At 54.1% G+C, this 17,271-nt stretch overlaps 1 protein-coding gene across 1 annotated transcript; it reads left to right on the top strand.

The window, feature by feature from the left end:
- Positions 1–674: 674 nt before the first annotated feature.
- Positions 675–10,152, top strand: LOC136939594 (pro-neuregulin-2, membrane-bound isoform-like; the record flags this gene model as incomplete). Its single annotated transcript, XM_067232189.1, has 3 exons — positions 675–870; positions 8,530–8,695; positions 10,037–10,152. Coding segments are annotated over exons 1-3 (370 nt in total), but the record flags the coding sequence as incomplete, so codon positions are not given.
- Positions 10,153–17,271: the final 7,119 nt, after the last annotated feature.

The raw sequence follows: 17,271 nt of genomic DNA on the forward strand, positions 1-17,271 counted from the left end.
GGTCGGTATGGAGTTGGAGTGTGTGTGTTGGGGGGGGGAGGGAAGGGGAGGGGGGGGGCCTTAACTGGCCCCTCCAGCCATGGGCAGGGTTCATTCATGAGGAGAAGATGCTCCAGGGAGCGTGGGGGGGGGGGGGGGGGGGGGGGGGAGCTGGGCAGACCGTAGGCAGGCAACCCCCCCCCCCCCCCCCCCCCTAGCTCCCAGCCCCCCCTCAGCCCCTCAGCCCCAGCCCCCCAGCCCCCCAGTCTCAGAAGGAGAACCCTGGAGGCTCACCTCTCACAGGTCAAAGCTGGCCGGGGGGCCTGGAAGAGCGGCTGCTTATCTGATGGACCCAGGCAGGGAACAGTTAATTGCCTGACTGCGATGGGTAATGCCTCCCTCCCCTTGCTCCCCCACCCCACCTCTTCTCTCACTAGCTCCCCCCCCTCCCTCCCTCCCTCCCTCTCTATCTCTGTATTTCTTTACTTTTCGTTTTCCCTCCCCTTTCTCTCTCTCTTTCCCTCTCTCTCTTTCTCTCTCTGTCAATTTTATCTCTGTCTTTCTGTCTCCCTCTCTCTCTCTCTCTCTCTCTCTCTCTCTTTCCCTCTCTCTCTCCTTGCCTGGCTAGCAGAGAGTAGGTGTTTCCCTGTGCAGGGTGACTGCTTTGAGTCTATATAGAAGGGGAGAGGCTCTGACAGTCTCTCAGACTCTGGAGCCTGCTTGCCACACGCAGGGATACTTGTTTCTGGCTCGGACGCCGTCTTCCAACTCGGATTTTACACCCCCCCTCGAACCCAGACACCATGTCGGAGGAAAAGAAAAAGCAGAGGAAAGGCAAAAATAAGGGCGAGAGAAAAAGAGGAAAGAAAGAGGAGATTGATCCGACAAAAGGTAAACAATATCCCCAAGCGGGGCAGACGATCGGAGGGGTGGGGAGAGCGTGCTTACGTGTGTGTCTCTCTCTCTCTCTCTCTCTCTCTCTGTGTGCGTGCGTGTGTTCGTGGGAAGTGCAGGACTTGTGAAAGCATGTAGCGCCTTGTCAAAGCACGCCGCCCGGCTGTCACAGGGGAGAGAGGGCTCTCCGGCGTGTCGCGACGCATCCGGCTCGCTCCGAGGGCCGCGGCCACGCTGCGAGGCGCGCTGGCCTCCTGCGTGCGAGCTAACGTGGCCAGCTCGACGCGGAGCCGCCCGACCGGCCGGGGACATCTGCTCGGAGCGACGGAGGCGCACAGCTGTCGCGGGAAGTTGCTCGTCAGGGGGGTTTGCTGGCGGTTGGATACCAACTTTCTTTCTTTCCCAGGGGGGTTTTGGTGTCTTGATACGCTGATTAGCATCCTTTTTGTGCAGCCGGATACAGTTGTCTTGGGTTTCGCTTTGTTATGCGATCCCATTGTGAGTTTAGGGAGTTTTAAAGAGGGATATCAGGGAGTCATCTTCAATGTTTCCTGAGGTAAACTGTATTGTATCGTGGAGTGGCTCCAGAAATGGTTTTTGACCTCTCTGTGTCATGCTGTGTCAGGTGTACATTCGTGGCTTTGACTGTGGCTCTGTGGAGGAGATGTGGCTAGTTCCAGCAGTGCTCTGGGCCGCTGGAGGAACTAGGAGAGAGCGACCTCTCTCTCTGTCCCAGACAGAGCAATGTGCTCCCCTTCTCCCTGACTGCTGGTGTGGCTGCAAGACACAGCATGCCACTGCTGTTTGACCTGGGGTCATCGGGGAAGTCCTGCCCCCCATCCCTGAGACACAAGCCGGCACATAGAGGAACGCACGCACACACACACACACACACACACACACGCACGCACACACACGCACACACACACACACACACACACACACACACACGCACACACACACACACACACACGCACACACACACACACACACACACACACACACACACGGGGACGATTCTACAGTCTCTCTCTCTCGCCATCTTTTTGTCGTGCTCTTTCCATTTGATTCTTAGATAGACACATTTCCATTTCCACTTACATATGCACACACACACGCACACACACACACACACACACACACACACAATGTCTCTGGTGTCAAGGCCATGAATTAGCCACAAATTCAATAACTGACTGAGAGAGGGCATTTTAGCTTCTTTGTGTTTAGTTCTTTTTCCCCCCTCTTTCGTCCAGCCAAAGGTGAGACCTTTTTAACGTGTGTGACCCTGCCTGTGGAGGCTCTCTGGGGGGGGTCTCTCTCTCCCTCCTCCACCCCTGCCTGCCTCCCCACCCGGCCCGGCCTCACTAGGGTGTCAGCTGGTCAACATATCAGCCCCTTAAGGAGCCTCCCCCCCCCCCCCCCCCCCCCCCCACACACACACAATATGACATACAAAGACCCAGGTTATAGCAAGGTCCTAGAGATTCCCAGATCAGACCTATGTTGCTGGAACTGTCTGTCTGGTAAAATCTTCCCTGATGTTGCTGTTTTGGTCTTGCAGGCTGGTTTGCAGGTTGGTCTTGCAGGCTGGTTTGCAGGCTGGTCTTGGAGGCTGGTCTTGCAGGCTGGTCTTGCAGGCTGGTTTGCAGGCTGGTCTTGCAGGCTGGTTTGCAGGCTGGCCTGAAGGCTGGTTTGCAGGCTGGTTTGCAGGCTGGTCTTGCAAGCTGTTTTGCAGGTTGGTCTTGCAGGCTGGTTTTCAGGCTGGTCTTGGAGGCTGGTCTTGCAGGCTGGTCTTGCAGGCTGGTTTGCAGGCTAGTTTGCAGGCTGATCTTGCAGGCTGGTCTGCAGGCTGGTCTGCAGGCTGGTTTGCAGGCTGGTCTCCTAGATCGGCTAAAACCTCACAGGCTACCGCTGGAGTTATTTTTTTACGTTGGGCTGAAAGCATCTGTTTTTATTTCGAGATTAATACCTTTCTTCTTAACTGACAGATTCGGTTATAAGACGCAGTAGCCATTATAGCTCCAGAATATAGTGTGTCAAAATAGTTTACATATTGGGCGTAATTTTCCAGTTAATTCGTCAATGTCAATTCATTGGATGTAGGATGAATCATCTTTTAGATTGTCATATATTTTATCATGTGGTTGTATCATGGATTCCTGGATTAGGGTTGAAAGGTGCGATGCTTTTCAGAGGAGGCTGAAATAGGATTCGTTTGCATTCTTTTCGCCGAGAAGGAACAAAATAAATCCACGCCAACTGGCTAGCCCTTCATCTCTTCATCCTGTCTCCCGCAATACTCGTCACATCGCACGCCTGACTCACTTTTATCTGTCTTTTTCTGCATTCCGACGAGGCCCAGGGTGAAACCTACCTTGGGTCTCGTCGGATAACGGCGAACGTTTGACAATGTGCCTTTTGACACCGGGGCAGCTGGATGTCACAACATGATGATAATCTGGAGAACTTTGTCTCATAGACAGAGAACAAAGAGGACCTGAGACATAGAGATTATAGGAGAACAGTGCTAAACCTACAAGCACCTTCTTGTTAACTAAAGTAGCCCCATTGTGCTGATATCGTGCCAAATCTTCCCCAGGTTTTTTTCCCCGCCAAAGAGAATGGAACTTTTTATTTTGTATTTTTTGAAGAGTACAAAAGCGGTGTTTGCATGTCCTTTCTAACTTTTGTTTGTTTATAAATCAGAATGGCCTTTTGGAGAATTGTGTGTGTAAGGTCTGTGCATGTGTGTGCGTCTTCACGCTGTCTCTGGGCAGAAATAACGGAGATCATAGATGATACCCTCAATACCTTCTATATTTGGTGGTAGTATAGAGGACCAATACTACACAATGGAACGGTTTTGCCTGGACTATTACACATCCAATTACTGACCACCTAATAAAAGCTTTCAAACTCATTCCAAACGTTGTAAGCCCAAATATCAGAGAACAGCTAGTTCTGTAGCCGTACTGCTGGTGTTGACAGGGTTAAAGTGTCCTAACTGTGACTCATTGGGACATGAAGATGTCCACGCAGATGACTGGTTTCCTGTTTGGGCCGCGCGCTGACAGCGTAGGTGATGTACAGTGTCTCTGACGACGTACAGTCAGTGTCTCTGCTCGCATTACAGAGAGCCGACGCGCGCTCTCTCAGATCCAGCGGCAGGCCTGTGTTTGGGTAAAGGCGTCTGACTGACCGACCATCTGTTGCGCGGCTCGACTGGGTCAGCCTGTTCCCACAACAGCTGGAGAGCTGATCTCAACGGGGCCTCCCCCAGCCCAGACCTTGCAGACCTTCCTTGCAGTTCCAGGAACCGAAACGTGGAGGAAACCCATCATATGAAAATGATGTGTTACCGTTTTTTTTTTGTATGTGGTGGTTCCACACGTGTGGACGTTTACACTGTGATACTATAGCTTAGTCACTGGGATCGGGAAAACCCCCGATCAAAGATGGTTTTACAGGTTTACAGTAGCCTACCGTCAAGTCAACAGCAAATTACATTTATTGAATGTATTAACTTGCCGAGTGGGGCAGAGTTCACGCTGTTGTGAGGCACATTCCTGTCTAAAGCGCCGGTCCCTGTCTGCCGTTGTGAGTCTGGCTGGTGTTGGGTGCTGTATATGCCGGGTTAACAACGTGTTCAAGGACACAAGGAGCCGGCGGCATGGTAGCACACACACGCAGCTGGCAGTAGGCCTACGATATCTGCATAGCCCCTGCTGTAACGTTGCGCCAGCCCCGCTTCCATTGCGGCAAGAGCACCTGGAGGTGAAATTGGCGGTGCTTTCTAGTTCGCAGCATCTGTGCGAGCATATGCAACTGTATATGTTCACAACCTGCGGTAGGAATGTTGTTGCCTAACTGCAAGTTTTTGACAGTTCTAAGGCTGGGTCGTCTTTTAGTGTTTTATTTTTTACCCCCGCGTGTTGATTACATGCCACATCTCGAGCGGAGCAGCTGGCGCGGGCCAAAAATAGACCCGTCCTATAGTTTCATTGATCTGTGATACTAATCAGACATTTCCTCCTGTTTGATCGCTTCAAGACCAAAGGATGACAACATGCAGAGACAAGCTACTTCCGTGACGGCTTTTGGTCGTTCAGACAGTGAAATCGTTCCTTTTCGATCTACTGAACCTTCAACCACTCCCTCTGCATCACGAGCTACAGTAGTCAAACATTTGTTCTTACTAGCCTCGGGATGTTCAACACTAGGCCTATTCCGTAGATCAAGTGTCAGTAGGCCTATTTGAGGATTTCGAGGATAGAACGTGTCTAAAAAGGGAAAAAATAATGTCTAAATGGTAACTGATGCAGCTGGCTCTAACATACTTTGGTAGGATGAAAAGCAGAATTAACGATTCTGTATAAAGCATGGCACACTGTTTATATATAGCCTGAGAATGTTTTAAAAATGCATGACAGATGTTCATAAATTATGACTTAACAATGAGCCAATATGTTACAAATGCTTTATACAGTGTAGTCATAGATAAACTGTTAATACTTAAACATCATACATTGTAGGTCGTCCATATTGGTTGTCTTGGAAAGGGCTTCAAATCAAAGAGTGACAGCTGTCGGTCAGACAGAGGAGAACACACCAGGGGCTCTGTCTGCCCGTCTGCCTGCCTGCCTGCCTGCCTGTCTGTCTGTCTGTCTGTCTGTCTGTCTGTCTGTCTGTCTGTCTGTCTGTCTGTCTGTCTGCCCATCTGTCTGCCCATCTGTCTGCCTGCCTGCCTGCCTGCCTGCCTGTCTGTCTGTCTGTCTGTCTGTCTGTCTGTCTGTCTGTCTGTCTGCCCATCTGTCTGCCTGCCTGCCTGCCTGCCTGCCTGCCTGCCTGCCTGCCTGCCTGCCTGTCTGTCTGTCTGTCTGCCCGCCTGTCTGTCTGTCTATCTACGCATCTTTCTGTTTGTCTGTCTGCCCACTTGCCCATATGTCTGTCTGTCTGTCTGTCTGTCTGTCAGCCTGTCTGCCTTCAAGATCTAATAGTCAGCATTTCAGCAGTGTGTCCATGGTGGCAGAGGAGAGTTGTCCCAGCTCACGAGGGGAGAGATTAGAGGGCAGTGCAAAGAAGAGGACAGCAGAGAGGAGAGGGGAGAGCAGAGGAGAGGAGAGCAGAGGAGAGGAAAGGAGAAGGGAGAGGAGAGCAGAGGAGATGAAAGGAGAGGACAGTAGAGGAGAGCAGAGGAAAGGAGAGGACAGTAGAGGAGAGGAAAGGAGAGGGGAGAGGAGAGCAGAGGAGAGGAAAGGAGAGGACAGTAGAGGAGAGCAGAGGAGAGGAAAGGAGAGGACAGTAGAGGAGAGCAGAGGAGAGGAAAGGAGAGGAAAGGAGAGGGGAGAGGAGAGCAGAGGAGGGAAAGGAGAGGGGATAGGAGAGCAGAGGAGAGGAAAGGAGAGGAAAGGAGAGGGGAGAGCAGAGGAGAGGAAAGGAGAGGGGAGAGGAGAGCAGAGGAGAGGAAAGGAGAGGACAGTAGAGGAGAGACTGGACTGGACTGAGGGAGGTGACTGCAGGCTTTTGGCAGGACACAGTGGCCTGTGTGGAAGGTGCCACTCTGCTGCTAGCGACCTGTAGGTGGGCAGAGGACTTGATGGTCAGCCAACAGGATGGAGGTCTGCTCACCTCTCTACCTGTCTCCACAGTGCAGTCTCTGTCAGTATTAAGTCTGGGAGCCTTTCCAATGCAAATGTGTGTGCAACCCCGGTGGTTGGTTAGCATATCTGGCGTGATGTTAGTGAACCAGGTTTCCCTTTCAAGGGTTGCGTTTTCCATACCACCATCACTGACCTAGATCTGCTATCGTTATTGTCTTCGTCGCAAACTGACCTCGCCACGCGAGAAACTCCCGACAGCAGCAATGAATGCCTCACACTCTGGTCGAATTCTCGAACCGCCGTTTTGCTTACTCATTTCCACACAGAGGAAAAAAAAATTGATCCCTCCCGAGTCATTCTCCTGCGTGTAAGAGCACGCTCCGAGTCCAGACACTGTGACTGTGCCTGCTGGGTCATCAAAGTGGGCCAATCCCTCGGAGAAGGAGGACAACCGTCGATTATTTTAGTGCCCCTCCATCTAGTGTTTTAATTCAAGTCATTATCCATTGCGCGGTTCCTCTGGCTTGTCATATTCTCTTTTTGGATGTGTGTGTGCGTGCGTGTGTTCGGAACAGCCAACGTGAGCATTTCGGCTCACGTCGGTTCGCGGTGAAGAAAGAGATGTACAACGGAAGCCACGGAGACCTGTCGGTTGTGCCTTTATAAAGCGACATTTTCCCGACGCAAAAATGAGCTGTCGGAACAGAGACACAAAGTGGGAGAGATAAGAGGGAGTTGCAGGAGAGAGAGGGAGCGATGATGAGGGTATGTGGGAAAAGATCATCCGCACCTTGCCGTGTGTGGTTCGGGCGTGAGAGCCAACGTTATTTTTGCTTCCTCAAAACGGTGGGTTGGGTGCCATCATCGCCCCGGGGCCAAGCGGCCTCTCATTTGAATTCATGGAAACAGGAAGTAGCTCCCGTTTCCCTAGGTCGACACGTTGGAACATTTGAATGTACCTTTCATGTTTCAACTCAGGTGAACTCCCCCTGTTCAATATTTCCGGCTTCTACCTTCACGCCAGCCGTAGGGTCACTCTCAAACACGCTAAGATATTCCAGATATTATCTGCCTGACATTGTGGATGATTTAAAGCATTCTCTACCTCACACAGCAATATGATGGATGTATACATTCTTGACCTGACTACATGACGGACATATACATTCTGCCCTCTGTCATTCTGCAGCGAGGGAGGGGCCATCATAAACAGGTGTATGGACCCCCAAAAGGACTTCTGTAGCTACATGACTGTTTAATAGTCTCTACATCTTCCTATGTGTCATGGATACTTGAGGGGGTTTCTCAGAGTGTGTGCATGTGGCTCCCTCTGTGTTGGAACTGGTAGTGGCTCTAGTGACCTCGTCTGGCCATGTTAGAGAGCTGGTGGGCGACACTCTCTGTCTCTCTCTCTGTCTCTCAATCTCCCTCCCTCCCTCCCTCCCTCCCTCCCTCCCTCCCTCCCTCCCTCCCTCCCTCCCTCCCTCCCTCTCTGTCTCTCTGTCTGTCTCTCTGTCTGTCTGTCTGTCTCTCTGTCTGTCTGTCTGTCTGTCTCTCTGTCTGTCTCTCTGTCTCTCAATCTCTCTCCCTCCCTCCCTCTCTCTCTGTCTCTACCCCCTTACTCTGTATCACCCTCCATCTCTCTCTCTCTACGCCCTTCTCTTTGTCTGTCTGTCTCTCGCTCCCTCCATCTCTCTTTCTCCCTCTCTCTCTCTCTCTCTCTCTCTCTCTGTCTCACTCCTTCTGGCTCTCTGTCTCTCTATCCACCATCTCTCTCTCTGTCTCTTTCCCTCCCTTCCCCTCTCCTTCCTTTCCTCCTTCCTTCCCTCCCTCCATCTCTCCTCTTTTCACCCTCTGTCATTCTTGCTGTCTCTGCATATCTCTCTCTCTCTCTCTCTCTCTCTCTCTCTCTCTCTCTCTGATAATGTTATCAGAGCCCCTCTCACATTTACAGCTGAATGATAAAAGCCTGTTAACAGTCTCGGACCCACACGTGTAATTCTCACCCTCACTCTCTCGCCCTCTCTCCCTCCCTCTCTCTCCCTCTCCCCAGCTGCCGCCCCCAAGTTGAGGCGGATGAGGAACCCTCTGACGGTGAACGAGGGCAGCCGGCTGACGGTGAAGTGCGAGGCGACGGGGAACCCGGGCCCCACGTACCGGTGGTTCAAAGATGGCAACGAGCTGAAGAAGAGCAGAGAGATCCGCATCAAGACCAGCCAGTGAGTACAGCTCTCCCCCAGGGAGCCAGGCCGCTAACCCGTTTAGCATGTGGTCACGAGCACGACACACGCGCATGTCACCAGTCGTCCCTGCGTGGCTGTCTTCTTAATGCGTTCGCCAGTTGGCTTCTCCGGTGGGGGTGTAGAAAACCTGTTTTCCAAAGCGAAAACGTTTCAATCGAGAAGGTAAATTTATGAGGTGACGGCCTCGATTTGGGGCTTCTGGAGTTCTGAAGTCCTTTTCCCCCTGAAGGAGAAAGGGAGCTCTCTGGGACTTATCTCCCTTCCGGAATCCTCTCCACTCGGCTGCCATGTCACCAAGCTTCGACCGCTTCTCGGTCTTAGCATGAGAGAAGCTAGCAGTTTTCCTACTGCCATTAGCCCCCCCGCTCCTTTTCAGCCACAAAGACGGTGTAGCCGCTGTGTTTCTGCAAGCTGCTCGGTGGTTGTCCTTGGGCGACAGGGGAAAGGGCCGGACAGGCTAGGACAGAGAGCAGGAAGTGGTCACGGAGGGAAAGAGTCAGGTGGCTGAGCGGTGAGGGATTCGGGCTAGTAATCCGAAGGTTGCCAGTTCGATTCCCGGCCATGCCAACTGACGTTGTGTCCTTTGGCAAGGCACTTCACCCTACTTGCCTCGGGGGAATGTCCCTGTACTTACTGTAAGTCGCTCTGGATAAGAGCGTCTGCTAAATGACTAAATGTAAATGTAAAGAAGGATTCCATCTCCCGGTTGAGGGGCTTGTCAGGTATACAGGGACCGCATTCACCATCAACCTTGGCTATATGCAAATATTGTGCACAAATATTCTGGAGTGGAACTGGAGCCAAATATGATTGAACCCTCCTCTTACAGGGGGAAATACATGTATTCATTTTGCAGAGAACGTCATCCAAATAGGGGATGCCATGACATGACATGAAGGCCTCGTTAGCAATTCTCCGGTGAAAACATGAAAAGGGGATTTTAGCAATCAAATTCTATTACCAAAGTGCAGTATATTAAGAATTATGGCACATGGAGTTGTGTAGAGTATCTGGCTTGATCTCCTTCAGAGCAGACTTGTATGGAGTAGAACCGGTGCCTGTGTGCTTGTCAGGCCTGCTGTCTTTCAGGAGGTGAGTCATGGAGGTCTGGTGTGTGTACGTATCCACGCAGGTCGTGTATGAGTGCGTCGCCTGTGTTTGTTTGCGTGTCGGTGTGCGCGTACACACAGTCGGCGCGTGTGCTTGTGTTTTGCGTAAGGGTGTATGTGACGACACCCCGTTTGTGTGCGCGTGACTTCCTTGTTCGCCTCCATTCCCCTGACTCGGCTGTTTTTTTTCTTTCCCCGTCTACCCCAGGAAGAACTCCAAGGTTCAGATCAGCAGAGCCAGGCTGGAGGATTCTGGGAATTACACGTGTGTGGCGGAGAATCCTCTGGGGAAGGACAACTCCACGAGCGCTGTTCATGTCCAAAGTAGTGAGTACTGGGATACACCGACACAGTGCGTGCGTGTATGTGTGCGCGTGTGTGTGCGACAGAGAGCGACTCTGACAAGGCAGAGTTCCAGGAAGACAGAGAACATGCTGTTGACACAGCAGCCTTGTGCTGTTGTGGGTCTCTATCATATGTCTCTTCTCATTTCCTGGCAAGACACGTCGATGTGTCGGTCCATGAGCAAAAATGTGTTCACCCTTTGATGAATGGAGTGTAAACTGTCTGTATGTTTATGGTTCTGTGAATGGTAGACATGAGACTACACGTGTCTAAGTGTGTGTGTGTGTGTGGACATGAGTGAGTGTGTGGGTGTGGGTGTGAGAGAGACAGCGTGTTCTTTTACCCATAAAAGTGTGTGGCCGTTTGTCTGTGTCTGTCAGCCCGTGAGTCTTCCCTGCTCATCCCGTCCGCTTCATCCCGAAACAGTGACGTTACTGTCTCTTCCGTCTAATTAGGGTTTGCAGCAGAGTGGAAGAGGGTGTGTGTGTTCCCGTGCACGCGCGCGTCCGCAAAGTGTTCCGCAGACAGGCCTGCTTGCGTTTCAACAACAGCACACCCAGCGCCTCGAGAGCTCCGGGCGGGGGGGGGGGGGGGTGGGTCGGGAGGGGGGTGGTGGGGCGGGGGGGGGAAGGCAAGACTGGGCGTGTCAGGGTGGTATGTCCCCAGGCGGGAGGAGGAAAGGGGGGGGGGGGAGGACCCCCCACCCACCCCCCGCAGCAGCCAGCCGTAAAGAGCGACGGCGGCGAAAACCCGCCCCGCTGTTTAACCGACAACGAGGCAGCGAGGCGAAGACAAAAAAAAAAAGAAACACGGGAAAACAAACACATGCACACACGCCACCCCGAACAATGTCCTGTTGTGTTGAATAGGTGTACTGCCGTGTAGCTTGGCTCTCCCAACCCCTCTCCCTTTTGACAGGTGGGGATGGAAGGAATGTCTGGGCCGCTGAATGGTGGCTTTCTTGTGGGTGCGACTGCAGGAAGTGTGATTGATTTGAGGCAGGCACCGAGCTGCTTTCTACCTAAGGTCAGGAGATAAACGGTTACTTTTTGAAGGCATGCATGCCTGCCTGCCTGCCTGCCTGCCTTCCGGCCGGCCTGTCTGCTGCAGTGTGTTGCTGCTGTTGCAGCATGGAGCCGCAGTATTGCCTGGGTATGTGTGCCTGGGAGAGAGGGGCGGGGGAGAGGGGTGAGGGACAGGGGGTGAGGGAGGGGGAGAGGGCGGGGGGGGGGGTAGCGTGAGGGAGAGACATCGAGAGCGAGAGCGAGACAGAGAAACCGAGGGACGGTCGGTGTGTTTGTGTGTGAGAGAGAGGCGAGGAGAGGGAGAGGGAGAGAGAGAGAGGAGAGAGAGCGAGAGAGGAATGGAGAGAGGGGAGAAGGTAGAGAGCTCTCCACAGAGAGCTGAGGAGGAGGAGACCCGGCTCCTGTGCAGAGGAGAACCCGTCTCACGCCCATTTCATGGCGAATAAAAACCAATTCTGATTCTGATTCTGACATCCACATCCTCCATCCGCGCGCACACTCGAAGAAACTCTCCCAGCGACGCGCACCCCGCGCGCACGCAACTCTAACAACATAATTGTGTGGGGTAATTGCAGCCATTAGTAATGTTGGCCTTCACTGTGACTTTGCTGTCCCACTAAGGTTAAACGAGCCTGGGGTGAGTAGAGCTACAAGGCATTGGAGAGAGAACAAAAGGAGAAACGTGTGTGTTTGTGTTTGGGCGTGTGGCCATGGGGGGCAGGGGACTGTACACTGTATGTGTGTGTGTGTGTGTGTGTGTGAGAGAGAGAGACAGAGAGAGAGAGACAGAGACAGAGAGCGCAGAGAATGGGTTGACCTGTGGTCTGGTGCCCTTAGGTAATGAAGGTAGACTCCACATGTGTCCCAGCATGCCCAGTTGTCCCAGTCCCAATGTCACCTCCAGTCCCAGCTCTAGCTTAGCCTAGCCTCAACCTATCTTTACCTCAGTTCTAGCTTATCCTAGCCTAGCCCCAACCTATCTTTACCGCAGTTCTAGCTTCTCCTAGCCTAGCCCCACCCTATCTTTACCCCAGCCCAAGCTTTAGCCTAGCCTAGACTGAACCTAGCTCCAACCTATCTTTACCCCTGGCCTCAGCCCCTAGCCCCCAGCCATAACCAAACCCTAGTCCCAGCCCCCCCCCCCCCCCCCCCCCCCCCCCCCCTGCATATGACTCCCTCGGGAACACTGCTTGTTCATTTGGAACCGCTGCCCACCACCCCCCCCTGCACTTCCCCCCCAGACAGTTGGGAAATCTGGGAAATCCCCCCCCTCCCCTCCCCTCCCAGTCTGGGGTCAACCTCCGGGGAGGTCCTTGGCATGACGGTCTGACTTTTGTCCTGGTGTGTGTGCGCAGCGTGGGGCCGCAAGGTTAAGAGGGCAGGTTAGGGGAGGGGATGTCTGTGGTCTTTTAAGCTAGGCGGTTTCGCGGTGGAGTGGAACCACGAAACAGGAAATGGATTCTCCGTTCGCTTGCTGCGTTGAGGTTCACCAGAGACTGCTGTGCTGCAGGGTCACTGTGATGCCACAGCGGTAGTGATTTGTCACTCGTGCCGAACGCAGATGAAAACGCCAGATGATCTGTAAGACATGTTCGGTTCTGTCAGCGGGGAGGGATTGCAGCTGGATGAGGCTGGAAGAGGCTTGAACCCCAGTGAGGCTGGATGAGGCTGGATGAGGCTGGATGAGGCTGGATGAGGCTGGATGGTGGGGGGCGATAGATAAACACACGCGCACCAGGACTTTCAACCACCTCAGGGAACAGACTGTAGGTGACTCCACATATCCATTATCTATCATGTACCAAAAACCCAACTGGAACCTGGGTTCTAAAACCTCAACAAACCTGAGAGATACTATGAGAGACGGGGGGGGGGGGGGAGTTAGGTGTGTGTATGTGACAGTGTGTGTGTGTGTGTGTGTGGGGGGGGGGGCGGAGTTCATCACAGTGGTGGTCCAGTGTTCCTCACGGCTCCACAGACACACACAGCATCTACTGTGAGGCTGTGTCACGACGGACATCTTATTGTCTGGTTCGGTCCTTGTAGGTCTGGGGAATAGGACTCGCTCAAGTGTGAATTGAAATTGTGGTGCCTCCTCTCAAAAAAGGAGTAAAGACCATTTGCCGTACAAGTGCTGAGATTGCTGCTTTTTTTCATGTTTTTTTTTTTAAATTATATGTACAGTATGTACACTATAGTGTGTGGTTGGCGTCCAATTAGATATCTCTTCAAAATATACTACCAGAAGGAAACGTAGCATTTGAAACGAATACAGTTAACTCAACTTTATTTCAGTTGCTGAATTTGCCCTGAACGTTTTCAATTTCTCAATTTCTTAATTTGACATGAAAGCACCCTGGTTTCAGCTGTCCCCCCTAACAACACTCAGGGCCGATGCCATGAAGCTGGCATCCATTCCAACCAGACTCAATATAAGCCCCTCCCCCCCAGCAGAGTGAGACGTTCTAGAAGTTTCCTCGGCCCTCTGCTCTGGATCTGCCTCTGTAGTCTCAGCCTACCTCCGTTGGCGATGCTCCTCTACAAGACAACGCGTGTCCATCTTAGCTTGGAGGGAGTTGCGACGCGGGCAGTGCGCTAGGCTAGGCTAACCTCCAAGCTATAAATCAGCAATCCCCCCCACACACACACACAGACACACACACACAGAGATACACACACACACAGATACACACACACACACACAGAGATACACACACACACAGATACACACACACACACACACACACACACAGACAAACACACACACACACACACTCCAGACACACACACACACAGATACACACACACACAGACACACACACACTCCAGACACACACACACACATACACACACACACACACACACACACTAACACACACACACACACACAGACACACACACACTCCAGACACACACACACACACACACACAGATACACACACACACACACACACACACAGACAAACACACAGACACACACACACTCCAGACACACACACACACATATACACACACACACACACAGACACACACACACTCCAGACACAGGCTTCCCTGGCTGCCTGTTAGCCAGGCTGAGTAATGAGCAGAGCTGGGCTGGTTAAAGCAGCGGGGGCGAGCGTAGCTCCACGTGGCGCCCCCGTAGCACGCAGCCCGTGTTGTCGCAGGCGTCTGCAAGTCATCCACAGGCTGTGCCGGGCCGTCCCCTAGGGGGCGCTGTGCCGGGCCCCTCTGAGAGAGAGAGAGAGAGAGAGAGAGAGAGAGAGAGAGAGAGAGAGAGAGAGAGAGAGAGAGAGAGAGAGAGAGAGAGAGAGAGGAATGTGTTGATGGAAAACGCAGCTGGGAGGCTGATTGTTCCAACCTCATCAGTCATGCTGAGGCCCACCAGCAGCTATTGCGAACACACATCCTCTCGGCGCGCACACTTGCCCGGATGACACACACACGCACGCACAGGAACGCGTAATGAAGCCAGAATGCACGCCCCACACACGCACACACACACACACGTTATGCAAAGGTGCGGAGGGGTGAGAGGCAAAGTCACACTGGAAACGCGTGGACGTCGAAAACCAAACACACCTGTCCCCTCTCATACGAAAGCAAACGCGTGACTCCTCGACGCAAAATACAGCTGCGCTTCAGCTGAAATGCCGTCTCTCTCTCGCCCCTCCCCCTCCCCCCTCCCCCCCCCCCCCCCCCCCCGTCTTCATGAGATCTCTTGATATGCAGCTCGTAAGACGGACCCCACCGAGTCTCCGCCAGCCACGCGCCCCTCCCCTCCCCGTCCCTCCCTTCCTCTCCTTCTTCCTCGCTCTCCTTCTCTCCTCATTTCCATTGTAACGGAAAAAAAACGAAACGAACCGTTACACGAATACATTAACCCACATCGCACACCCCTGACAGCACGAGCGACCGATTAACTGAGCTCCAATGGCGGCAAAAAAAACAACTTTTGGGGGATGTTGCCCTGGGTGAACGTGAGCAAAAAAAACAACTTTTGGGGGATGTTGCCCTGGGTGAACGTGACGATCCTGTACGCCAGTTGAAGGCATTGATTGGTGAGGGTGAGCGAGAGGCCTGGAGCCGGCCCTCACTTCCTGTCTGCCAAGCTGCCTGGACTCGCACGTGTGTATGTGTGACACTCTTCCACGCGCAAACACTTGCACATTCACACATTTCTCACACACCCATACTTACGCAGACACCATAAACATACACAGGTACACACACACAAACAGTCGAATACGCATACACACACAATACTTCCAAGAACTCAAAAACAGAAAACCCCCACCGTCAGTCTGACTCAGCTTTTGAGTGCTTGTCAGTGTGTGTGTGTGTGTGTGTGTTTGGGCATGTGTGAGAGAGAGCGTGTGTGTGAGACCGTGCGTGTTTGTGAGAGAGATAATTACATTCACAGAGGCGCTGCACGGTCATTTTAATGCCTGGCCCGTGCCCCCCCCCGACCCCTAGCTCTGTGATCATGCTCGGGTCTGTGTTGGAGGTATGTTGCGCCGCGCTCCATAAAGGTGCCTATGGCCAACATGAGGAACACATATATTTACCATTCCGCCCGCCCTCCCCAACGCTGAGGAGAGACGGCCTTTGTAGTTGGGCTGCCCCAGCTGTCCCCCCCCCACCGACCCCACCCACACCCCCTCCCCTCCCTCCACCCCAACTCCTCCTGTTGCCGGTGGTCAGGCCCCCAAAAGCGTTTGTTACTTCATTAGGTCTGGGTGGGGTGGGGGGAGGAGGGAAGAGGGGGGGGTGGGGGGGGGGGGGGGAGTGCAAAGGACTGATTTCTACAACAGAAGAAGGCAAGCAGGTCTGGGGGGAGGAGGTCGGGGGGGGGGGGGGGGAGACGTGCGTTGAAGCCGAGCTGTAATCGTATACGCGTAGCCGTGCCTGGGTGTGCTGGGCAGGGAGGGGGGCGCTCCGGAATCCGCCTTAGGTCTGGGACTGGGGCCCTGGTCGGTCCTGGCTGGCTGGCTGTCTGCGTTCAACGACCCCTCCCCCTGGCCGCTCGTCGTCTGTCCCGGTGGAGCGCCGGCCCCCGTCTGCCGCCTTGCGGCCCGCCTCGCACGCCCGATTACACGCCGGGCCCCCTCAGAGCGTGGGCGGTGCGCGCGTTGCAGAAGGTGGAGACCGCTGGGGCGGGGGCGGGGCTGGGGCCGTCGGTCGGAGGGGGACGCACGCGCACGCACACACACGTAGGAGCGTACGCACGCGCGGAGGGGCTGTGGAGGAAGCGGCAACACCGACGCTTCGGCCACACGCGAGCTCCCCCCCTCTGAAGAAGAGGAACAGGAGGAGGAGAAGGAGGAGGAGAAGAAGGAGGAGGAGAAGAAGGAGGAGAAAGTGAAGGAGGAGAAAGAGAAAGACAAGGACGAGAAGAAGGAGAAGGGAGGAGGGAGGGAGGAGGAGGAAGGGAGAGGGAGAGAGACCAAGCGAAACCGGGCTCGGGAATAGTCCTGGATGTCTGCGTGTCTGCTGGAGAGGCGGGGGGGGTCAGAGGGTGGCCGCAGCAGGCTGGGGAGGGGGCCTCCCCCCCGGCCCTCCCGCGCTCGCTGCCGGTGGGGCTCCGGGGCCGGCCGGGGCGTCCTCCTGCTCCTCCCCACCCTGGTGCTGCTCCTCCTGGGTCTGGGGGCCGGGCTGCTCCTGCTGCGCCGGGCGCTAGCCCAGAGCGCCGCGCGCAACCCCCCCCCCCGGACGTCTGGACCTGAGGGGGACGGACGAGGAGGAGCAGTACCCTCCAGACCGAGGCCCCGCGGGGCAGGCTAGAACCAGGCTCGCCCCCGGAGGGCGGGACTTCCGTCGGATCTCCGTCCGTCACGAAAACCCCCGCCGGCGACGTCCCCTCGCGATTCTGACCGGCGCCACCCTGCTAGCCACCCGTCGCGCCTTGGTTCCTGTCGATAGCCTCCTTGGCAACAGCGACCCAACCCTACTGCGTGAGTGTTCTCTGCTTGTTTACATGAACGGCTGTTGTGCAACAGCCCGCGGTGTGACTCTTTGATTCTGAGAACTGTGGCAAGACCGGGCATATCAGCTATGTGGTCGCATGTGAAGC

This window comes from Osmerus mordax, unplaced genomic scaffold, assembly GCF_038355195.1.
Source record: "Osmerus mordax isolate fOsmMor3 unplaced genomic scaffold, fOsmMor3.pri Scaffold_259, whole genome shotgun sequence".
Classification (NCBI taxonomy): domain Eukaryota; kingdom Metazoa; phylum Chordata; class Actinopteri; order Osmeriformes; family Osmeridae; genus Osmerus; species Osmerus mordax.